This window comes from Podarcis bocagei (assembly GCF_964188305.1).
Source record: "Podarcis bocagei genome assembly, chromosome: 14".
In the NCBI taxonomy this organism is placed as follows: Eukaryota; Metazoa; Chordata; class Lepidosauria; order Squamata; family Lacertidae; genus Podarcis; species Podarcis bocagei.
In genome coordinates, this window is record NC_138139.1 from 8,220,513 (window position 1) to 8,246,088 (window position 25,576).

The 25,576-nt window shown below is 43.1% G+C and overlaps 1 protein-coding gene across 1 annotated transcript in view; it reads left to right on the plus strand.

The window, feature by feature from the left end:
* The window catches only part of ARIH1 (ariadne RBR E3 ubiquitin protein ligase 1), a 51,736-nt gene extending 30,535 nt beyond the window's left edge, over positions 1 to 21,201 (plus strand). Inside the window, exons 5-14 of the mRNA XM_081169213.1 lie at positions 359 to 414; positions 5,857 to 5,923; positions 7,866 to 7,972; positions 8,328 to 8,370; positions 8,892 to 8,963; positions 10,122 to 10,252; positions 10,558 to 10,615; positions 11,421 to 11,681; positions 16,596 to 16,708; positions 18,039 to 21,201. Of these exons, the coding sequence (XP_081025339.1) occupies positions 359 to 414; positions 5,857 to 5,923; positions 7,866 to 7,972; positions 8,328 to 8,370; positions 8,892 to 8,963; positions 10,122 to 10,252; positions 10,558 to 10,615; positions 11,421 to 11,681; positions 16,596 to 16,708; positions 18,039 to 18,123 (993 nt within the window). The 3' untranslated portion in view covers positions 18,124 to 21,201. The remainder of the gene's footprint in view (positions 1 to 358; positions 415 to 5,856; positions 5,924 to 7,865; positions 7,973 to 8,327; positions 8,371 to 8,891; positions 8,964 to 10,121; positions 10,253 to 10,557; positions 10,616 to 11,420; positions 11,682 to 16,595; positions 16,709 to 18,038) is intronic.
* The last annotated feature ends 4,375 nt before the right edge of the window (positions 21,202 to 25,576 follow it).

Consider the following 25,576-nt stretch of genomic DNA (forward strand, 5'->3'; position numbering starts at 1 on the left):
GAGATTCGGTGCAAGTTCATGGATAAGACACCCACCTGCCTTTTCAAATCTCCCCAGTCAAAAACCAGTCTCTTGGCAACCACAAACCTGCTTGACAACCAGAATTTGTGGACTTTTTAGGTTTTGCCTTGGGAGGGTGTTTAAAACAATCACCTGGGAGGTTTGTTTTATATTACAGCTGATGAGTGTTCAGGGGAAACAGTTAAACTTAGAGCTTAAGCCCTTGTTTGGCCAACCTCTTGTAACCTGTGTTGTGTTTTAGAAGTGCTGCTGAGTGTACACAGTTCTTAGAGATTCTTCACTGCCATTCAAACTAAATCAGATGTTCTTTCTGACTCCTGTTTCCCCCCCTCACCAGACAATTTCATGCCCTGCTCATGGCTGTGATATCTTGGTTGATGACAATACAGTTATGTAAGTATTATAGTTGATACATGACTTCAGTAATACCTCCCTTCCTGTGTTGAGCGCTAAAACAGATCGGTTAAGGATTGACTGGCCCAAAGCTGTGTTTTATCGAAATATAATGGGTCAGTCTTATATGATCATCTTTGGATGCCTTGGGAGAAGTGAGCCTCTTCTGTAGTCTCCATAATGGAAACCAAAGAATGCTTCTGCTTTGCCACCAACTTCACCTTTTTGCTTGCAGTATGTTTTGCTTGCAGGAGCTTTTTGACAAAGTCATAAAATGACTGTTGCTGACGTTTTCCATTGGCTGATTTCGCAGACTTAAAGCAAGAGACCTCTGAACTGCAGTTAGGTCATCTAATAAATTTAAGTTCATGATCTCACAGCCTTACATTAGATGGTTTAGTCAACCTTGTGTAATCCTTTCCAGGAATAAAATCCCCAGTTTGGCCTTATTCACCCCTCATTCTTTGTAGATTGCTTTTAGTGTTAAATTAGTGTTGTGGTCCTTTTTCTACTGTTTCCATTTTAAGTTGGGACTTGTATAAATATGGAAAGTAGGCATAACTGTACTGATTTCATCATGTGAAGCCCATGTAAAAGGTTCTGTTTGTTTTTATTGAGTCTAAAATAATCTGACTAAAACATATCCTTTTTTCTTATTATTAAACTAGTTTTATCTTGTAATACAACATCAGTTGCAAGGGAGTACTTTTGAGACTGTCCTCAAAAAGCATAAAACAAAAAGGCACATGTTTTTAGGTATCCTACCTTTTTTTTCACATACACCAATTACGTATCATATTTTTAATGAGAACTGTTCAGAGAGGAATACTGTGTCAGCAGTAAATGTCATTATCTGTTAGGTCATTGTGTATTGAATCTTTTTCTCTGTCTGACATCCCCATAGTTTTAAATGTTGTGTTCCATTCATTGTCCAATCCTCTCAGAGGCTCACAGGTGGTCTCCAGGTAAGGTACCTGTCAGACCTAGGTTTGTTTTGGTTCACAGAGAATTATACCCCCAATCTCTTGTAGTTGTAATTTGTTTTTATGTTTGTTATTTATTTAAAAGCATTTCTAAATCACTTTTTTAAAAGGAAAGAAAAGCCCTAAGTGTTATACAGAAATACAATATAGAAGCAATAAAAACAGAAATTCAGTTAATAGGGTTCAATCTCATAGGTTCAGGCAAAAAAACACATCTTTACAAAACGCATTAGAAGCAACTGGTGGATGATGCTTCAGGTATGGCACACTTTGACAGAGGGAGATTGCTTTAAGATCTTCAAGGCATCAAATCAGTGCGCTTCTCATGATGAGAACAATGGAGTTATAGGGTGGTGTTCAGCTTTACTCAGAACAGACTCATTGAAATTAATAATATGACTAAGTTGAATTCATTAATTTCAGTGGTGAAACTTAATTGAATGCCATCCATATTCCAAACCATCTGGAAGGCACCAGGTTAGCAAAGGCTGATCTGTACCCTTTAAAAATGTGTGCTTCCCCAAGTACAGGTTGAATCATTTGTTATGCTGCCTAGCAGCCAACACTTTATATCCAGTGCCAGCCAATGAATAAACAAGAGGGTAAACAGCGGACACCATATGCCCCAGGTACATAGTGGCCTTCTGCAGCTTTCCTTGACCCCCCCCCAAAAAAAAGAGATTGTATGTGACCAGCTAATACATTTGTTTTCCTTAGAGTTCACTGATTGAGTGTTTAATATGCTAATGGAAATCCCTAGTTTATGGTGCACATCTCTCTATTCATGGCCATCTGTATGAAGGGACGTCGTCTTTCAAAAGTTTCTTGTCCTATGTCTTTTTAGACAATTGTTACATATAATTTGATCCAGTAGTGCAAAGTGGAAGAGCATCTAGTCTAGTGTACAAAAGTTGGAAATTAGTATTGTGGGTTTTAGTGTGCCAGTGCTCTGGAATATGCCTTAGCATGTGTGGTTTAGCTGGCTTGCCTCCTTGTTCTTCAGACAAGGAGCACAGGGAGGGGAGAGGCTGGAGACAGTAACTCTAAGGTCACCTTAATGCAGTGGTTTTGAAACTTGAATTTTATGGGGATACCCATGTTTCTTCAGAAATGTATTTGGGTGTATCTAATTGAGAAGATGAGTAATGCAGGATAAACTACCCAGAAAGGCTGCTTGCGCACAGTTACCAAAATTCCCCTGCAATGTGGCTGCAGGAAGGGATTTGTGTCTCAATGTGTGTGGTTTTTCCCCCCTCTCTCTCTGTTACACTCAGTTCATATGGGACAGGATTGAGGCCCAGTAGACCTCTCCAAAAACTTTGTGCACCCCTGAACATGTCCCCCAAATCCTCTTCAGTTAAGCTGGATTTCTCAACATGGAAAGTATTTCCTGTAGGTAGAAAGCTTGAAATGGGACAAATCTTTACTCAGTAATGAACAGTGTAATATTAAAAGAATGAAAGTGTACTCTTGGTTTGTACACATAAAGCTCCTTCGTGGGCCATGGAAGTTCTAGTTTCTTTAAGCAGCCCATATGAGGCTAGGTAACATAACAATAACACATTGAAGCAGTGCTCATTTTAAAGAGTTTCAATAGAGCTGGCATCTGCAACCCATTAAATGTTACAGAAGTAATGCTTCAGAGGAAATCTTTCTGGATATATCTGCAAGGCTCCTCCCTCTTATCACCAGGCACCAGCCGTTATATCAGGCTGCAGCAGAGGAGGGGATGAGAAGGGATACCGAGCCACTCGCATTAGTGTAGCTGAGAGACTGGCAACATCTGGTGCCACCTCTGCTTAATCTGTTTCTACTCCAGCTCATCATTAGAAGAACTTGTAATCAAGAACCTGTACATGAATTTGCTTATTTATTCTTCCTTCCCAGTCCATTTGACTTTTATATTATGGCTTTTGTAGACTGTAAGCCTGAGGGCAGGGACAGTTCCTGTTTGTAGTCATTAGTAAGATCCTCTGGGACCTTTTTTGGCAGAACAGCAGAATAAACATAAAGTAATACACCAAAGCAATAAAATGCTATATTGAGGGTTTCTGGACTTAACTTCTGCAGTGAAGATTAGGGGTAAGGCAGGCAAAAAATAATCACCACCATCTTTTGTACCTACCAGATTATTTTTGTGTGTGGACACTTGTAAGCGTGAGGAGGCTTATCAGTATCAGAAATGCAGTTCCTCAACCACAGAACATGATTTTAACTTTGAATAGCTGTCTATTAATGGAAAAGGAATTCTGTTAAATGCATGCCTGCTAGTGTGTTCTAACACGCATTTTTAAAAAGCGGATTGCCTTCCCTGTGCTTTGAAAAATGTATTGTTTTGGGGTTGTTGTTTTTTAGTATTGCTGATACCCTTTGTCAGCTCTGATGGAAGACTAGCTCAGTTTGGCTGCTCCTCTCACTCAGCTATATTTAACTTTACCTAGTGGTGTTTGAATTTTCTTGTTCTTCCCTCACTATACCTTTCCCCCACACTTCTGTGTTGCGTCAAATGGTTAACTTTAAGGCAGGGATTGTCTTTCAGCTGCTTTGCCTTTTGTTGAACGCTAGCAGGAGGCAGCATGTGACACAAGTGTTCCAAGGTTTGCACAAGCACCCTGTTATCTTCTGGGCTACGTTTAAAGTGCTAGTTATTGTTTATATAGCAATTGTGCAGCTTGGCCCCAGTCTATCTTCTTAAGTGCCTGTGCTCATATGAACCCCAGCCTGCTTTTTTCAGTGTCTTCCCAGGAGGCCCAGACTGCCTTCAATATCTGCCTGTTAGGTTAGTTGGGACCAAAGTGTAGCTTTTTGTGATGGCATCCCTGCCTTGTAATTCCTTCCATAACTCATAGAACTGTAGAGTTGGAAGGGACCCCGAGGGTCATGTAGTCCAAACCCTTGCAATGTAGATCTCAACACGCCGTCTCCCATCCAATTTGAAACCATAAGAGACCCTGCTTAGCTTTGCAAATGTGCTAGCGGTTTTATTGCCGTGCCACTAGCTAGGTATTGTCATGCATGTAAACTCCTTAGAGGTTTTATTTACAATTAAGTGGTATGCGAATTCTGATAGATAGATAGATAGATAGATAGATAGATAGATAGATAGATAGATAGATGATAGATAGATAAGGCTTAGCCTGACAACTAAAAATGTTTATTTGGCTGATACCTAGGACTTAACCCAGGACAACATAAAAAACACTAAGTGTACATCTTTCAGAACCACCAAGGGCTTCAGTATGGCATGTACAGGGAAGACCTGCTGCAGGCAGAAATGGCATGTATATTTCCATGTACTTGTCCTTTAAAGCAACAAAAGTATTGCAGGCCATATGCCACAAGATGCCCATTTGCAAAGCTGCTTGAGTTAATCTCCACAGTAAAAATTTTACCTAGTTGATGAAATAAATAGCGCAGATATTGGGAGCTCTGCTTGATCAGACCAAAAATCCAAATAGTTTAGCCTTTTGCTGGAACCCCAGAAAGAGGAAATAAAGCTGATGGTCTTCTCCCAAAGATGCTCCTAGTTGCTGGTACAGTATTTAGTGGCAGATTCCTCCTGAACCTAGAGTTGCATATAGCCATTAGTCAGGAGTTTAAACATTAATGTTGGACAACCATTACATTCCTTCAAGGAAACCCCTTTGTCACAGGCTTCTACTTTCAGATAGAAGTTTTTTTGCCTAGTATACTTGTTTTAGAGCAGAATTATCTAAATAAAGCTGCAAAGCATATGCTAAACATCACTGACGGAGTGTTACTAAATACTAAATTAAAGTTTGATCTTTGTTATGGCTCTTCATTTATCACACGGTGTACTACTTTGGATTATTGCCTTCAATAATGCATGAAACCTACATTAAAACATTATTGTTTTGCAGTATATGGTTATTTACAAAAAAGTCTCTTAAATATTTGATTGGTGTCACCAGAAATCTACAGGTGTCTGTTTTAACTTTTGATGATAGGTTCTGTATGGTATGCATGTTGCACTAGTTAGCGTCCGTTTTTCATTTTGCTTATGACTTTGCAAGTACAGTGTTGTATGTCCATTCACTAATTTACATTGGGATGGAAATCAAGATTAAACATTGCCTTTGTGTTCTGGGCTCTGTGAAGGAAATGGTTGCAGGCATGCCAACAACAGTAGAAATAAGCAAAACATATTATCTGGGGAACAAGAGAGTGAATAAAATCTGGTCACAAAACAGTGGTGGTTTTGGGTTGGGTTTTTTTAAAGCAGGGCATTAATTCTGCTTTTAAAATGTGTGTTTGCCAAGTAAAAATATAGCATGCCTTAAAATTGTGGGGGTAGGGGTGGGGAATTACGCAATCTGCGAAAATGAGTCTCCTTGCTCACGGCTTCTGCCAAGCCATAAAGCTGATGTAGCAAACAATTTCTGGACTGCCAAAAAATGAATGTTCTCAATGAAATGTTTTTTCTCCCTTCTCTTCTTAGGCGCCTCATCACAGATTCAAAGGTTAAATTAAAGTACCAGCATTTAATAACTAATAGTTTTGTAGAGGTGAGTGTTATGTTTCAAACTATGCTGAAGAGACAGGCTGTGATTTGAGGGCTTTCGCCCATCTCTTGTCTTACACAGCAGGCATTGACATGTAGTTTTCATTGGGGTGTGTGTCAGTCAGATTTTGTTCATTTGTTGGCAGAGGTTGCTTCCCCCGCCCCAATTAACAGGGTTGATCTTACATAGGCTCATACTGATAGAGATTGTTAAGCTTTTTGTTAATAGGTGGCATGATTTTAGCTAGAATGCTGCTTTAAATACGAAAATACTTTAAGCTGGAACGTTGCTTTATAGCACAGCATTCTGCAGCAGAAATTTGAAATCCCAGTGCCTAATGTAATGGCTATAGACAGCTGTCCAGGAGATTAGAGAAGGTAATAGTTGTTAAAGGCACATTGCTGATTATGTGCCAGGTATTTCAAGCACTCGATTTATAGTCCTTTGAGAACAACTAGGCACAAACTTTTTGTGTCTTCATCAGAACCTAGAGCAGGTACTTCTGAACTGAATCCAGTATTACAGTAGGGTGCTACTTAAGCAGATCTGTTACAACTTTAGAATTGGTGAACCTTTGAGGAAACACAAAAAAGCCTTGCTTGTTGTCCCCTCATTTGTAATAAAAGGATTTTTGAATTCAATTTGTGGAATGCCGGTGAAGCCTAAGCTGAAGAGGACTGAAGAATCACAATAAGCCACATGTGACCCTCAATTCAATCTTTGTTAATGTGCCTGCACTGGTGTGACGCTAAGCCACAAAACTGCCAGGTTCTCCTGAGCAGACGACACATGGGAGCGATCCATATGTGAACATCACGGACCTTTGGCCCCCTAAAAATTAAACCACTTAACATGAAAGATGAGCCATTTCTAAAACTACCTTGTCAAGCTACCTAGCTTATTTTTGAGCTGAAAGTGAGATTCTTAAAGCTTTGCCAAAGGGAACAAAATACCTTAGGATGGATGGGTGGCTGTCTTTTAGGCTTAGATCATTACCTTTAGAGTATGTTAATTTGCTTTTATCATCAGAATGGATTTTCTTATAGGTTGCATTTGTAGTCTTGGTGACAGTTGGGAAGGTTGGTGTGGGACTACCGTATTTTTCGTCCTATAGGGCGCACCGGCCCATAGGACGCAGCTCGTTTTTGGGGGGAGGAAATGAATAAAAAAAATTATCCCCCCCCGTCGCGGCTGCCGCCCCAAGCCTTGCGCACACCGCCCGAAGCACGGGGCACCGTCCGGAGGGCTCCCCGTGCTTTGGGCGACAGGCTGCCGCCCCAAGCCTCGCGCGCCCGGCAGGACCTCCTGCTGGGCGCGCAAGGCTTGCGGACACTCGCCCGAAGCACGGGGAGCCCTCCAGAGGGCTCCGCATGCTTCGAGCTGCAGGCTGCCGCCCCAAGCCTTGCGCACTCGGCGGGACCTCCTGCCAGGCGCGCAAGGCTTGCAGACACTCGCCGGGGCTGCAGGCTGCTGCTCGCAAGGCTTGCGGATAGCTTCCTGAAGCCTGGAGAGCGAGAGGGGTCGGTGCGCACCGACGCCTCTCGCTCTCCAGGCTTCAGCGAAAGCCTGCATTCGCCCCATAGGACGCACACACATTTCCCCTTCATTTTTGGAGGGGAAAAAGTGCGTCCTTTGGGGCGAAAAATACGGTAAATTGATTATCTGGAGTTGGTTCTATTTAGAAGGTCATCCTGGGCAACATTGGGGGCCCCCATCTCATTTTATAACTGATTCTGTGAAATTGGCTTGGCATATTCTGCTTGGCTGTTGCTGTGGAGGGACAAGGTCTATACCAAAATGAGAATTGTGGCATTTTCCTGCCAAGATGAAACCGAGCTTTGGCTAAAAGGAGACTTCTGGGGAAATGGAAGGGAAATACCACACTTTGATATCTTTAATTCTGGTCAATTTCCAAGTAAGATCTGGTAGCTTTTTATTTTTGCAGTGCAATCGGCTGTTAAAATGGTGTCCTGCTCCAGATTGCCACCATGTTGTTAAAGTTCAGTATCCTGATGCTAAGCCTGTTCGCTGTAAATGTGGCCGTCAGTTTTGGTAAGCAAACATTTCTTGTGTTGGGTTGTAATGATTTTGGATTACTTACCACTAACCGGAAGGTGGTTCCTGTTTCTCTTGAAATGACAAGTTGCCTTGGTAGGCCTATCCGTGCTGACTACCAGCAAGCCAAACACTGACCGTTTGGGATCTGATAAACTTGAGAGTTTTTGCTTCCTGACTGGGATTGAAAAATTGAGGTTCTCAAGTACCCGTCAAGCCACATTACCTTGCTGGTATAATGTTTGGTTTAGTTGGTAACAGTTACAGTTGCTTGAATTAGAGGAAACCTCTAAATTTTAGTGTTGCATAACCATAGACTGTGTAATATGTATAAATCTTTTTATTTTTACAGCTTTAACTGTGGTGAAAACTGGCATGATCCTGTTAAATGCAAGGTGAGTGTCTATGGCAGAGTGCTGGAAAAGTAAACTAGCCTTTCTGCTTAAATATCACAGTTGTAGTGTTGTAAAATACTTTGATGATACTTAGCAAGCTATTCAGACATCTTTGTCATGGTTACCTTTTAGTTTCCCTTAAGTTGTGTGTAATTCACCCTGAACTATTTGACTCTGGGTAACGTGTATGAAAGAATAGTCCATCTTGACTGTAACAACAAAATAAGCACTCCTCCCCTTAGTTCAGATCTTTTATTTCCACCTAGAGGGTATTTGACACAAACATGAAGAAAATCATAGTTGTAAGACATATCCACGATACATAATTATTCAAAGGTTTATGCTGGAATCCTGATGTGTTATCTTGGAGTGTTGGATCTGAATGGGCAAACCTTGCTTAACAGGATATGATGTGTCCAGTTCAGAGGAGCCTGTGAGCCATGAGGTGCAGATGCACATTTCTCTGTGGCCTTTTTCACTTCTTCTCTTGTTTTACAATTCTTTTTTCTCTCTCCTGACAGTGGTTAAAGAAATGGATTAAGAAGTGTGATGATGACAGTGAAACTTCAAACTGGATTGCAGCAAACACAAAGGTTTGGTAACATCACATTTCTCTTTAAAACATGCCATATTGCCCCGAATATAAGCTGCACCTTTAAAATTCGGAGGCTTGGGAGCCGCGGATTAGCAGCGCACCTTTGCCCTGTGCTCCGGGGGGGGGGGGGGGCTTTGCCAGCGAATATAAGCTGCACTTTAACTTTTCACAATCGGAATTTGGAAAAAAGGCTTATATTTGGGCCAATATATTAGATGCTCAAAATTTCACACTTGCAGAGCTGCTTTTCCCTTAAAAAGACATAACTGTCAAATCCTGAACTTCCATTGTGAGTAGTGAGGGGTACGTCCTCCATGTAAATAATGGGCTGTGTTTTCCTATCCCCCCCCCCCACTTCAAAGTTCACAGTGAAGCCAAACATTACCACCAAAAGGTACAACAGGCTTCTGTCTAGCTCTACTTAAAATGAGGCTTTTAGAGCTAAATTGAAGGCAGGCGCCAAATTGGCAAGCATCTCAGTACTTTATAGATTGAGAAGTACTTACATGTGGTTTGCTGAGTATAGGAATACAGAAAATTGCTTTAGGCCAAATCAGACCATTGGTCCTACCTAGCTCAGTATTGCCTATGGAGACTGACTGTGGCTGTCCAGGATTTCAGAGTTTGGCCATTCCCAGCCTTTATGTGGCGATGTGAAGGGTTAGACCTATTACCTTTGGTTTGCAAAACATGTGCTATTTCACTTCACAACGACCCATCCCTTTAGTATGTTCATTCAGTGCATGTGGAACCCAGTCTCACTGGACTTAAATCAGTAGATCTAGAATGTGTTTAATATCAAGTGTCAAAGCTGAGTGTCACACACACACACACACACACACACACACACACACGAAAATGTCCCACTACTTGCAAATGGCTTCCTATCTAAGCTATCCCATGAACTGGAAGAAGTGCAACTTTTCCTGGCATTGATCTGTTATTCTGTGCTATTATATTGCTATAAGACTACCTTTTCACTACATTGCTAAGGCAGCAATGGGAAGCCAGCTGACAGCTGAATGTGTAACCAGAAGAGCCACTATTGCAAATTCTTTGTAACATCACAAAGCACTGTCTGCATCCCTCCCCATTTTTTTAAAGTTGGAAGACACCCACTTTTATTTCTTTCCACCACTCTTCATACCCGTCACAGGAATGCCCTAAATGCCATGTGACCATAGAAAAGGATGGAGGCTGCAATCACATGGTCTGTCGGAACCAGAATTGTAAAGCAGAGTTCTGCTGGGTGTGTCTTGGCCCCTGGGAACCTCATGGGTCCGCCTGGTAAGTTTAAATGAATTCCTCCCAAGCTTTCTTTATGTGTCTAATTGTACTGCCATGTTTTGTTTCTGTACCCTGCAAAAATAATTTCTGTGGGAGAAAAACAAAGAGCAGTAGCTGGTGCATATGTCTATACTTCTTAGGGTGAGAAAGGTCTGGGCTTTTTCTTGTTGAGCCTCTGCTCAAGGTATCAGAGGGGCTTATTATGTTTACAGTTATGTACTGACCAAAGAATACTTGGAGCCTCAGAGCGGCAAAAACAAAAGAAGTTCTGGAAACCACTTTGCTCATAAAAATCTTTTTTTCAGGTACAACTGTAATCGCTATAATGAGGATGATGCAAAGGCAGCAAGAGATGCCCAAGAGGTGAGTCCATAACTCTTGGTGACCAATATTATCAGCTTTAGTAAGATGGTTTGGCCTAGCTTTTCACTGTGCTTGCATTTTCCAATTGAGCACTGCTAGCTTTCAAGCTGAACTCCACAAAACTGTTAGACTTTGACACAAGAGGCCCACCCATTTTGTTACTGGTTCCTGATGTTGTCCTGGCCAACTTGTAAAACTATCCAACTTGAGCACTGGAAGCAGTAATCTCAGTATGAATATGCCCAACCCCATATCCTACCAGCCAAACCCTTCTTGGCAGTTGCTTATTGCTGAAAGAGGTTTTCTACCAGATTAATTTATGTATGGATATCATTTCTATCTAGGCAGTTTATTTCACCATGTTGCACTTGGGCAGTTTTGCCACAGAACCCTCTGCCAATCAGAACTTTCTGCTATGTATTTATATGGAAAAATAAAAATGTTCGTTCATCTCATGACCGGGTATATGCAGCTTATCAGGTCCACAAATGTGGCAAGTAGAGAATTGCAGCAAAATGAAGTATATCCTAAGTCCCTGTTCAGGGCTCATGATCCTGTAGCACTGTTTGGGGATTGCAAGGGACTCTTTGTTTTCTTTTCAACCTGCTTAAAACTCTCTTCTGTGTCACATAGTGCCAACAAGATCAGACTCAAAGCAAAAGGAATACTGTGGGACTTTGAGATAAGAACATTGCCCTGTTGTGGCCACATTTGCCTTGAGGCCCCTCATTTATAGGGCAAGTCAATCTGCTATTACTCTGTTTTAACTATTGATTTTCTTTTTCCCTAATGGGAATTAACACAGCGATCCAGAGCAGCCCTGCAGAGGTACCTCTTCTACTGCAACCGTTACATGAACCATATGCAGAGCCTGCGCTTTGAGCACAAACTCTATGCCCAAGTCAAGCAGAAAATGGAGGAGATGCAGCAGCACAACATGTCATGGATCGAGGTCCAGTTCCTGAAGAAAGCAGTCGATGTCCTCTGCCAGTGTCGTGCCACACTCATGTACACATACGTCTTTGCCTTCTACCTCAAAAAGAATAATCAGTCCATTATCTTTGAGGTAAGGAGAGTTTACCAGACATTTTTTAACCCAGCTGTTTGGTCCTAGCATAGCGTAAGAGTCCTGTAGGATCAGATCAAGGCTTATTTAGTCCAATATTCTGTTCCCACAGTGGCCAACCAGATGCCTAAGGGAATCCCACACATAGAAAATGAGCTCAATAGTCCTCTTCCAATCCTTTTTCTTAGTAACCAGCAATCCAGAGTCTTATTGCCTCAGATTCTGAAGCTAGTTATAGTAGCTGTTGGTGAGTAGCTCAGCTGTATAATTATGGTCCATTGGATGAGTGACTTGTGCAGCTCCTAAATTGGACTTTCTGTAACAACTATGTGATTTTTTTCCAGCGGCTTTGTTCTGAAGGCCTTTTCTGTGATGGCTCCAGAGTTGTGTAGTCCTGTTCGCCACGAACTCTGTATGTGTTCCTTAGTTAAACAAAAACAATTTCATGCAAGTGCCTGGGGTGATCGGCAACATAGGCTTATTAACTTTGTTGATTATTTACCACATCCCACTTTTCAGCAAAAGCATCTGCCAGTTTTACAACTTAATACAATGGCTCACTTCTTTGCAAACTTAAGATGGGGGTGGGCATACATGATGCAAAACAGTGGGTCAGGTGTTAACGTACATACATACATACAGGCATAATTTTATTTGTACGCTGCCTTTCCACGGATCAGACCCTGCTCAAGGCTGCTGACAACAGGAAAAAATACTTAACTAAAATATAAAAGTAGCCATAAACAATAAATAAAACATTAAAAATGCACAACCAAACTGAACAATTTTCACATTAACCATAAGATTTAAAATAAATATACAAAAACAAACAAACAAAGCCACACATCAACAACAGGGGGGAAATTCACAGCAAAACCCCACAAACAGTTCTCCTGCCCAAGAGTCCCTTCAGCAGCCTCAACTTTTTTTAGCTGGAGTCAGTCTGGGCCCCACCCTCCCAGGCCAGGTGAGAAAGGCCTCCAAGGCAGGGAGCAGGTCCTCCAGGACTCCTTGACAATCTGCAAATCACTAGCATTCTACTGATAGAACCTGATTTGTCCGCTTTCTGGCCTGCCCTGACTAGAGACAGAAGTAAGAAGTAAATGCAAATTCAGCTCTCACAAAACTCATGTAATGAAATTATATAATGACCAGGTGGAGGGTCACTGCAGGAGGCAATTCAGAGAGGGGAGGAACACAAAAAGACAGCTGTTTCTAGTTTGTTCTTTGTTTTTATGCACTTTAATTTCACATTGTTGTAAGCCACCTTGCAAAGTGTCCTGTTGAAGAATTCCAATAAACATGGGAAAGGGGTGTTTGTTTGTCTGTTGTTGTTTTTTTTAAAAGTTAGCCAGGAATATACCTATAACTATTCAAAAGTCAGAAGTTGTGGAGTTTCTTCAGAATGGTGGGAATCAAAGTTTGTTTTAGAGATACATAACTTGTCTGTAGAGTCTCCTTGCCTTTTGAATGCCTTCTCTAGGTAGGCCTGCTTGGTACCCTGATTGCTATCATTTAGGAACTAAGCAAAGTGACAGCAACGAAAAACAACTACCAAATTTAGCTCTTTTGTTAATTTGTAGCAGTTTTGATTTTTACTTTCTACTCCGATAAACTTGCTGTTTTAGTTGGTGTCTCTACAGCTTATTTTCTTTTTTATTGTATTTTAATACCTTATTACTTTGTTAGGCACTCTAGCAACATAAACTTATGTTTATATTGGCTGCCATATTGAGTCAACCCGAGATCCCATTGTATCCCAGCATAAACAAAAAGTTGCTTCTTGATCTTAGGAACCATTGTGCAAAATTTGTTCACGGTATCTTAAGAGGTGTCCAAATGCATAGTGAATAGACAAACAACTTTCCAAACACATGCAAATAAATAAATTTCAACTTGCTGTATTACCAAAAGTGCAATATAGGTACGTTTCGGAGTTATAAAAGGAAGTGCTCACCTCTAAATCTTGGTTTATTACCCCTCTTAAGGCTCCCAAACTATTTGAATTCCTTAACTTCCTCAGCTCATAGATATGCCTTTGTAAAGGCAAGATTCAACACCTTCCCATCGAACGTGCTGAGAAATAGATTCTCCAATGGACAGATATCGCTCTTATGTGATTGTAATAGTGGGGCACCCGAATCGTTGCATCACATAATTTTTGACTGTGCTTTTCACTTACCGGCCAGGAGCAAGTTTCTTGCTCAATATCTTAAGGGAATTGCCGATGATACGATTGAAGCCAAACTGAGATATCTACTAATTGATGATGACCCCCTAAAATCACTCATAGTTGCCAGATTCCTGATCAGCGTCCTATCCCTAAAGAAGAGAAACGGTCTCCTGTGTAATTCGGACAACCCCTTTAAACCATGACCTGTGTTTTAGGTGATATCACCATTGTTTTAAACCATGATCTATGTTTTAGGCGATATCACCATTGATATCCCTGATTAATTTATGAGCAGAGGGCGATGTATGGGTTACAAAATTATTGTAATGTATGATGGTGGTTTCTGTTTGTATGATGGTGGTTTTTGTTTTTGTTTTGCTTCGGTTACTGTTTGTCTTTTGTAAGTTTTGGCGATTTTAAATTTGGAGGTTTAAGTATAATATGTCGGTATGGGAAACTGTCGTGTAACGGGCCAATGGCCGTAATAAAGATCAATCCAATAAAAGGAAGTGTAAGCAAATTCACAATTTAACAAGTAAAAATTGCCTCTCATTCCTTCAGCCTTGCCACAAAGGCAATCTTTAATATTAGATTTCATTTCCTGTGGGATATCAGAACAGGAGCAGCCCAAAAATGTCAACAGTGTTGTCCTTGCTACCTCACCAATTAACAAGTGTAGGGGTGGGGCCCACTTCTAGGAAACTTAACAAATGCCACAAATGGTGAGTGGAGTCAGAGACAAATGTGTGTGGAGTAACTAATATAAATTTTACCTTATTACAGTGTTAGTTTTTACATACCCACCCACTATGCCTCCATCCATATGAGCGAGAGGCATTATCAGAACTCAAGGACACATTTGAGTCAGATGAAAACACTCAGTGATGCTGTAAAGCAAGATCAGTGAGAGGCATGAGCTGGTGATAATTTTGAGAGCCAGATAGAAAGGCCTGGTTGGTAAATAGGTTTTTTCTTAGCTTATAAAATGCAAAATAATTAACTGCTGGAGCCAATTATAATATAGCTTCCACCTGACTTCCAAGACAGGAGCAGTGAATTGGTCACATAGATAAATGCCCTTAAGAATTGTGATTTCTTAACGGGAAAGAGTAATGGCTGTTAGTCAGAAGTCATGATTGCCCAGAATAACATCTACAGTGGTGCCTCGCAAGACGAAATTAATTCGTTCCGCAAGTCTCTTCGTCTTGCGAGTTTTTCGTCTTGCGATGCACGGTTTCCCATAGGAATGCATTGAAAACCAATTAATGCGTTCCTAGGGAAACCGCCTTCAGACCAGGTCTGGGGACAGTCTGTCCCCGGACCTCTTCTGAAGGCTGGGGGGGGGGGACAAGGGCTTTTCTTCCCACCCCCAGCATTTTAAAAAACCCCGGGACAGCGGAGGACTTCTCCACTGTCCGGGCGATCTTAAAATGCTGGCGGGCGGCATTTTAAAATCGCCCCGGGACAGCGGAGGACTTCTCCACTGTCCGGGGCGATTTAAAAGCCCCTGGGAAGGCAGGCAGGGGGGACAAAGACTTTTGCCCCCCGCCAGCCTTCAGAAGAGGTCCTGGACCTCTTCTGAAGGCGGGCGGGGGGCGAAAGTCTTTGCTCCCCCCCCCGCCTGCCTTCAAAAGCCCTCCGGGACAGGCAGGCAGGGGGGAGCAAAGACTTTCGCCCCCCGCCCGCCTTCAGAAGGTGTTCCCGCCGCCCGGCTTCGGAGCATCGTTCCGAAGCCGGGCGGCGGGGGCAGGCTTCTCCCCGCCGCCCCTTGCTTCAAAAGAGGTCGGGGACAGCGGGAAGCGCTTCCCGCTGTCCCCGGACCTGGGGCTGCAGGGAGAAGATCGCTTCTTCCCTGCTGTCCCCGGACTTCTTTTGAAGCAAGGGGCTGCAGGGAGATCGCTTCTCCACGCCGCCCCTTGCTTCAAAAGAGGTCTGGGGACAGCGGGGAAGAAGCGATCTTCTCCCTGCAGCCCCAGGTCCGGGGACAGCGGGAAGCACTTCCCGCTGTCCCCGGACCTCTTTTGAAGCAAGGGGCGGCGGGGAGATCGCTTCTCCACGCCGCCCCTTGCTTCAAAAGAAGTCCGGGGACAGCGGGGGGAGAAGATCGCTTCTTCCCCGCTGTCCCCGGACCTCTTTTGAAGCAAGGGGCGGCGTGGAGAAGCGATCTCCCCGCAGCCCCTTGCTTCAAAAGAAGTCCGGGGACAGCGGGGGGAGAAGATCGCTTCTTCCCCGCTGTCCCCAGACCTCTTTTGAAGCAAGGGGCTGCGGGGAGATCGCTTCTCCACGCCGCCCCTTGCTTCAAAAGAGGTCCGGGGACAGCGGGAAGACCCGCTGTCCCCGGAGCTTGCGGGGCAAGCTTCGTTTTGCGAAGCAAGCCCATAGGGAAATTCGTCTTGCGAGGCAACTCGAAAACGAAAAAACCTTTCGTTTTGCGAGTTTTTCGTCTTGCGAGGCGTTCGTCTTGCGGGGTACCACTGTACTTGGTTTGCAACCACAAGATGGTTTTGTCTGCCAGTAGTACTATAGAAGGTGATGGTAAGTTTTCCAGTACGTTAGTGTGTTTTCCTGCCTGCTGTTCATACAACCAAATGAGAGAACCGCAGTAAGACTAGAAAAATATTCAAAGTAGGCTTCAATAAGTATTTGCTAGCAAAAGGGATAAATTCCATTCATGTGGTGATTCTCAATTCAAGGAACTGCTTAAGTTTATTAAAAGTGTGCCTTGTATTTTGCCTGCCTAGAATAATCAAGCAGATTTGGAAAATGCTACCGAGGTCCTTTCTGGGTATCTGGAGCGAGATATATCTCAAGATTCACTGCAAGACATAAAGCAGAAAGTGCAAGATAAGTACAGGTATGTTCCTTGTTCAAAACTGATAGATTGTTAATTCATTTCATGTGCCAGTCTCTTAGGCATTAAAGGGGCTTGACTTACAGGAAATGGCTGAGAGAGATTCTGCTGCTTACTCCCAATATAATCTGTGGTGGAGGGAGGCTAGCCAGCTAACTTTCTGTGTTGGCCTTCAACCAGGTTTCCTCATCGACTGCTGCTCTTGAATCAAGCAGCTGGAGACAGCAGCAAGTTGCAGCACATGGGAAAATCAAGTTAGCATGCCCCATTTACAGGGGCTTCTTGGCTGTTAACATTTTGAATTGTTACCTAGCAAGCAAATCCTTTATTTTTTTGCTGGCTCTTGAGCTGAAGGAGGCCACTGACCTCAGGTTGCATGCAATATGATTTTCTGTTACTTTAAAGGACATGATCTTGCCTTTATGAGGGAATGAGAAATTGACACATGGGACTAGTTTTGTGACACAGTTGTGCCTTAACGTTAAAGGTAAAGGGACCCCTGACCATTAGGTCCCATCGCGGACGACTCTGGGGTTGCGGTCCTCATCTTACTTCATTGGCCGAGGGAGCCGGCTTACAGCTTCCGGGTCATGTGGCCAGCATGAGTAAGCCGTTTCTGGCGAACCAGAGCAGCGCACGGAAACGCCTTTTACCTTCCCACCGGAGCAGTACTATTTATCTACTTGACTTTGACGTGCTTTCAAACTGCTAGGTTGGCAGGAGCAGGGACCGAGCAACGGGAGCTCACCCTGTTATGGGGATTCGAACCACTGACCTTCTGATCAGCAAGTCCTAGGCTCTGTGGTTTAACCCACAGCGCCACCTGTGTCCCGCCTTAAAGGGATCACAAAAGGTAGTTTTTACACCTACAAGGCATGGTTCCTTGGGATTTCCTTGGGATAACATTTTTGCAGATGAGGGGTTTAGTTTAGTTTGTGTCACATGGGAGGAGCACTGTCTCAGCCTACAAAATTCCAGGTTGTAAATATTGTGCCGCCCTCACAGTTAATAGGCTCCACTTTTAGGAAATTGGGCCAAGACCCATGCTTAGCAAATACAGCTTGAGTTCAACTGTCTTAGCATTAATAAGCATAGTGATTATATGGTAATAGGTCCTGCCTTCTCTGCTTCAGCGCATAATCTCTCCCACCTGTGAAATTATCCAGATGGGAGGCCCTTTGTCTTTGTTTCCATTCTGAGCAAGGTAAAGGTAGACATTCCCACTGTGAGCCGCTGTTGACTAAATTATTTCCATGCTGCCTTGAAATGCATTGTGTGCGAAATATTCAGCCTTTGTTTTCTTAACTGTAACTCTGCGCCCTTCCCCTTGCAGATACTGCGAGAGCCGGCGAAGGGTTTTGTTGCAGCATGTGCATGAAGGCTACGAGAAGGATCTGTGGGAGTATATTGAGGACTGAGACTGGCCTGCATAAAACGAACTCTGAAAACCTTTTACCATCTAGAGTGCTCATGCAATTAAAGCAAAACACACACAAAAAGGGGCACTACGCCTATTACACCGCTGGTCTGTAGTACCGGAATTCTGTTTTTGTTAATGGAAAAAAATTTAAGTAAATTATATTGTAATAAAAAAGGTAGATAAACCATTGTACAACAGTATTCTAGGTGGCCAGTAAGTGTGACAGACGCACTAAGAAAAACAAAACAACCCTCCAACTTTAACTTGTAATGTAGCTTCATTCTCCAAGCTGACTCCCCCCCCTCCTTCTTTCTCCTATGCGTATTACAGATAAAACTTAAAACAGTTTCTTGACACTGCTTTTCATGTCCAACCAGCCATTTTGATGTACTTTGGTATGAGATTTCCCCCTCCCTCTCCCCTTCTCTACTCTCCCCTCCTCCCCCCACATGCACCAGTTCATGGGTGACTGTTGTTTGGCTTATTGTAAAGAGGATTTGGGGCGGGGGGAGGCGGGGCACACAGCAAGGAAAAACTTTGTATATGACTTTTAAAAAAACAAAGAGGACAACACAGTATTTTTCAAAATTGTATATAGCGCATATGCATGGACAAAGAGCAAGCGTGGCACGTGTTTGCATAATGTTTAATTACAAAAATATTTATTCTTTAAAAATCTTCAAGATGATGTCTATTTGCTGTGCATTTTTCTTTCATTTTGCTTTTTACCTGAGATTGGGATGGGGGGCAGTGTGTGCTGCTGTAACAAATCTTTCCCTTTCCTTCTCTCTCTCTCTCTCTCTCTCTCTCTCTCTCTCTCTCTCTCTCTCTCTCTCTGAGAGATTTTGATTTCCTTCTTCCTCCTCCTGCAGCTCCTTTGCAACTATTCCATGGTTTGGGTGTGTTCATTGCTGGCAACGGACACCGTCCCATTTGCACTTCAGCTTCTGATGCAAACTGGTTTACCTTGGTGTGTGTTTTTAACGTTTGGAAATGAAAGTGTAGTGATTCTGGCTGCTTTGTCTTTTTGCTCAGAATAGCCATCCCTCTTGTCCATTTCCATGCATGTCCAACATTCACCTTACACCTGGATCATCGTCATACATAGGAAGTGTTAGGAATTTTCCTCTGTGGATTGAAGTGCTCAAATGGAACATTCCTTGTTGCTTTGTCTTGTCAGTTGTGAAACACCGAAAAAAGGGAGACGGAGCTCCTCTGGGTCACGTTTTTGCGGCTTGGTTGTTGGAAAAAGTGCCTGATACAGCAAACACTCATCTAGTTGCAAGGATCTGCAGTCTCTGAAGTCATTGGGGTATTTCCCCTCTCTCCCCACCCCACCCCACCCCATTGAGAGGGAAGAGTGAGTGAGCTTCATCTACACAGTCCTTTTTTGTAATAAAAGCTATGATAAAGCACCACTTGGAAGCAATTTGTTTAAAATCTGCTCCTGCGTTGTGTGGGTACTTTTCCACGATGGCAGTGTTTTACACTTTCAAGTTGAAAGAGAGAAAAAGTAGATCTGCTAAAGTGGTATTTAAAGCCAGTTTCTGCTGCTCGTTCAAGTAGAGATTGTGGCCCGGATCCAAAGATCTGCTCAGCTAGTTCCATGAGTCCCCAGTGATGGTTTGGCTTGTGTTTCCAGAACAGCAGCCTCCTATGTCAGCTGGCAGACTTCTGAAAAGAAAAGGAACTGCAGCAAGCATGTGAAATATTTCTGAGCGCCTGCTCTTGAAAAGAGTAATAAGATTTTGCTGAGCTCTTGGGTTAATCTAATGCTGCCTAGCTTCTTTGTTGAGCGGTACAGTAAGAAGCCGAGCTTTGCATCTGTTCACACGTAACTTGTCTGGCAGGGCTTATTTAGTTGCTTGCTGCCCATCTGCAATGTCCCAAAAGCTGAATCGGACAGAAGCTATAGAGGGAAGAGGAACCTCAGCTTTGACTTGGTAACATTGCAGTGGAAGATGAGTTCTCGCCTTCAGTGGGGTGTGAATAATTATTCAAAGAATTCCACTCCATTAAACTGAGTGTGGTGCAACTGTTGCTTGGATACTTCTCCTTCTAAGGCTTTCTGTCATGTCTTTTACTATGCTTTTGCACACTGCTGCTCAGACTGAACTTCCAGTCTAGTTAAGATTTCTTTTCCATGTTCTTTTAGCATCTTTGCCTAGAACTGGGCTGATTGGAACAGGTGGCCCTGCTGTGTGGGTGTGTAAATTGGATGAATGTGTTCCATACTTTCAGCATTTCCCCCAGATTTTTCTCATTTCTAAACACCTTGCTCTTGCCATACCCTCCCCCCGTCCATTTTTTAAAAAAATAAATCCAAAACTGTATATAAATCTGCTGTATCTTCTGCTCCTGAGGATCGTACACTTAATTTTGGAAAACTTTCTAAAACTCTGTGGGCTTTGGAGTGAGATCACTTGAACAGAAGCTCTTGTAAAGGCTTGCTCATCAACCCTAGACAGTTTTCCTCCTTCTCCTCTCCTTTAAGCAGTCTCTTCTTTCCTTAAAAAGCAAATACTTGGCAATGAAGATGCTACTCAAGCTTTGGTTGGTGCAATATGCTTAAATAATGGTTTGTGTTGACTTTATCATGGGCTAATTGAATGAGGGCCTCTAGCCGCACACAACAGGAGAGCAGAGCATGGTCTGTATTTAGCACCCACCCTCTTTTCTGTTCCACCTAATTCACTGCAGCTGTTTGGGGTTTGTTTTTTTTTGTAGTGTATGTATCAGACAGTCTTAATTTTCAAAACCATTTAACCCTGAAATGTTTTAGTACAACTGCTGTGTTAAAAATCAGTTATTGCGTGAGACAAGAGCAGTGCTCTTTGGAGAACCTTTCCATGGACAGGAGGATTTTGTTATTCAGCACTTGGGGGTTGGTATGACAATCGGACTGGGCTGTGAAGGACTGAAGGCTTGTAATCTTCTGATTTTTCCATCTAGAGAGCACCTCATGCTGTGGAAATAACTGTTATTAGACTTCATTGTAACTGCTGGACTGTTCCGTGTTAAGGCTAAACAGAGGGAGAGAAAGTGTTCCTAATTCTAATAAACTTTTATTTTGTTATTTCATTAGTTTTTTTGTGTTTGCTTGCAGTAATTTTGTCCTCTGCTTCTAAATTGGAGCAGGCATCTCCTGTAACTGCCTGGTTGTTGTTTTTTAAAGAGCTTGCTGGGTTGGGTGCTCCATCTCTTGAAGTCAGAAATGCTGACAACTCTAGATAATAATAATAATAGTAATAGTAATAATAATAATAATAATTTGTTCCCCAGCCACCCTGGGTAGCTTCCAACAAAGGTTAAAAATACATTAAAATGTCACACATTAAAAACTTCCCTGAACAGGGCTGCCTTCAGATGTCTTCTAAATGTCAGGTAGTTGTTTATCTCTTTGACATCTGATGGGAGGGCGTTCCAAAGGGCGGGCGCCACTACCAAGAAAGCCCTCTGCCTGGTTCCCTGTAGCTTTGCTTCTCGCAGTGAGGGAACCACCAGAAGGTCCTCTGCGCTGGACCTCAGTGCCCGGGCAGAACGATGGGGGTGGAGACGCTCCTTCATGTATACAGGGCCGCGGGCATTTAGGGTTTTAAAGGTCAGCACCAACACTTTGAATTGTGCTCGGAAACGTACTGGGAGCCAACGTAGATCTTTCAGGACCGGTGTTATGTGGTCCTGGCGGCCACTCTCAGACACCAGTGTAGCTGCCGCATTCTGGATTAGTTGTAGTTTCCGGGTCACCTTCAAAGGTAGCCCCACTTAGAATGCGTTGCAGTAGTCCAAGCGAGAGTTAACTAGAGCATGCACCACTCTGGCGAGGCAGCCCGCAGGCAGATGGGGTCTCAGCCTGTGTACGAGATGGAGCTGGTAGACAGCTGCCCTGGATACAGAATTGACCTGCTCCTCCATGGACAGCTGGGAATTCAAAATGACTCCCAGGCTGTGCACCTGGTCCTTCAGGGGCACAGTTACCCTATTCAGGATCAGGGAGTCCTCCACCCACTGTCCCCCAAGAACAGTATTTGTGTCTTGTCAGGATTCAACCTCAATCCATTAGCCGCGATCCATCCTCCAACCGCCTCCAGGCACTCACACAGGACCTTCACTACCTTCACTTGTTCCGATTTAAAAGAGAGATAGAGCTGGGTATCATCCGCATATTAATGGACACCCAGCCCAACCCCCCTGATGATATCTCCCAGTGGCTGCATGTAGATGTTAAAAAGCATGGGGGAGAGGACAGAACCCCGAGGCACCCCACAAGTGAGGGCCCAGGGGTCTGAACACCCATCCCCCCACCACTTTCTGGACACGGCCCCAGAGGAAGGAGCGGAACCGCTGTATAACAGTGCTCCCAGCTCCTCTAGACGCTTAACACATTTGTCTGACTCCACAGTGAGACATCTACGGACCATTTTAAGGGGCGGGGGCAGACACAAGTGTGTGATAACAAGGTAGGAAAATGTCCCAGCTTAGAATATGTTTCAGTGAACAGCTAGAGAATGAGCCACATGGTAGTTTGGATTTGTGTGTGTTCCTGGTGGGATGAAGCCACTGTTGATGTGGGTTTGTCGCCCATATGCAAATCTCAACATATCCCCTCACATACATAGATGTACCAACACTCCACATGTCTGCAGCTCCACTTCCTTGTCTGTGCATGACTCTACTGCTTAACCCATATGATTTTTATCTAGCCCTTCTTCCAAAGAGCTCAGATAACACACTGGATCCCTTCCCTGTAGCTCAGTGGTGGAAAACCTGTGGCCTTCTAGATGTTGCTGGACGACAACTTCCATCGTCCTTGACAGTGTCTTGCTCAAGGTTGTCCAATGAACTTGCAAGCAGAAGCTGTTGTAAAATGGCCGAACATCTAGAACCAGCATTGGGCAGTGAGGCACATTTGAGTATTCAGCTATTATAATGTAGTACCTTTGCCCCTTCTATTTTATATAGCAATATCCAACTACATGACATACAAGTGGTATAACAGATCCTTACCAAAGAGACTTGCAGTAGATACAGGGAAAGAAACGAGGAAAGAAGAGATGGGTGAGGAAGGGAAGAATATGCAGTTATTTAAATTACATATACTTTGACAATAACAGTAAAGCACTAGGATCATGAGGGAGTGGCAATTTGAGGAGGAGGAGGAGGAGGGAAGTGGGTAAGAGGGGACACTAGGAATGAAACCGGGAAGGAGGAGAAATGTGGCAGAAATGTGAAGTCTGTGCAACAGGCGTACATAAAATATGTTTTCATAGTAGCTTCCCTCTGAAAACTTTATCTGGAGCCCCCCCCCCCCGCTCTGAAACCTTTCCCACCAATTACAGAAACTGCTCTAATGAAAAGATGCTTGCCATGGTGTTTTGTAATGCATTTTGAGGAGAGGCTGTATACTAACGATGAAGCCTTAGAAGAATGACATCTGTGTCCGCCTTTTTCTAGGCAACTAGCAATTTAACTATGACAGTGTGCTCAGCACAGTTGGGGACTGTTTCCATAGAAACAGAACCCTTCTGCAATCCATCTTGCTGCTCATAAGGTGTTTTTCATCCACCTTTTATCATGAGCTTTTAGTCACTTGTTGCACCCGCAGTTCTGAAACGGACTTTAGGTGCAAAGGTGTTGCATCCTGCCTCTTGCCACTATTGTTAAACAAGAGCAAAATCTAACTTTTATTAGTGTGGTTTAAGAGTATTCGCAATGCAGCCACTGACAAGTATTTCCTTAAAAGCAATTTCCACAAAAGGCTTTAAGTCTTAGTGGAATCCCAGATGTGCTTAATAATTTATGGAATTTAGTGTTTTTAAAAGGCAGTATTTTATATAGATTTAAAATCATTACTTAACCCTTTTAAGTCTGAAGAATACAACTGAAGAATTGTAGATGTGCAAAATTAGGTATCGATCTCATTTTTAAAGTTCCTAGCTTACATTAATGTATGAACACAAGAATTACCAGTGCTCCAGTTCTGTGAGTGTTATGATGGGCATGATCCAACCCACACAGTTGCTGCAGTACAAAGTGGGTGTAGCCAAACGGAATAAAATTTTACTTCACTGCTGATTCTTCCATGTTATATTTGCAGTATAAAATGTGTGCCCCTTTTCTATTAGGTTATGCCATAAGTGTTTTAAAACTGTTCATTTGCTCCATTCAAAACTATATACTCAATTACAAATACCGACAAGCACCAATAATTCAATTTAGCAGTACCAGTAGATCTCAGTACAACTCAGTACCCAATGGGTGGGGAAGCTGTGAGCCTCCAGATGTTGAGCTAGACTAGAGCTCCCATCATCTCTTTTGGCCATGGTGGCTTTGGGGTGATAGGAGCTGGGAGTCTTAACATTTGAAGGGCTGCAGGTGGCTCTTGCCTGCTCTAAAACAATACCGACTTTGTGTTAAAAATCTTACCCAGATACAGTACTTTAATTCAACGCTTTTTTTCCTAAAAGAAAATGTTTAGGGGTACTCGTATTGAAATACTGCCCCTCAATGAGGCCAAACTTAGATTCACAAAATGCTTAGGGGTATGTGTACCGCTGCGCCCCCCCCCCCAAGAAAAAAGCACTGCTTAAATCTACCAGAAATATATTGTGTGTATTATGCATGAATGCCCACGCTTTGCCTGTGTGCATGCACATGTTTTTCATGGGACAAATGTAGCATTTCATAATTTTTTTCCTGCCTGTACAGTTAAAGCTTGATACGCAAACCTGCAAGCTCGCAACTACACTTCATTTCAGGGAACCAGCAACCTGACTGCTCTGCCCTTGTTCTCTCTAGCTGAAAAAGTGTAAGAAACGCCTCAAAGACTATAATACGGTTCACGGCATATGCTGTTGTAGGCTAGAAATCACACTGACGGATGTCTGCGATGAGGCAGTGGGTGGTGAGGAGAGCAAAGTGAAGCCCCAAAAGCCTTATACCGTTCTCTAAAGTGAAGCAGAATAAGATCGTAGAATAGCTTAGGCAAGGAATAGCTTTCCTACGACTCCCTGTCAAGACTGGTTATCGGTGCATATTTTTTCATGGTTTTAATGCTCCTCGAGCCTTTTACACACGCTTCCTCGCCTGCTGTGTTTACCATCCAGCCTGATGGGAAACTCGAAAGCTAGCTCACTATATTGAAATTATGGTTGCGCCAGTAAAGACATTGCTTTTCCCCCTTATGAGTTAAAACAGGCTGCGTACTGTTTCCTTTTTAAAATATCCCAGTGTTGGGTTTTTTTAATAGTCCTAAAAAACCCTCCAATAGTTAGCACTGTAAATAGAAAATTGCCAGCGCTTTCCCCACGTGCACTAGTTTTCTAGCTGCAGGGATGTGGTGAGGTATTATTTTTTAAAAAATGCAAGAGGGGAATTAAAAATATGATTTCCCCCGAAAAGTTAGCACTGTAAATAGAAAATTACCAGCGCTTTCCCCTCTTGCACTAGTT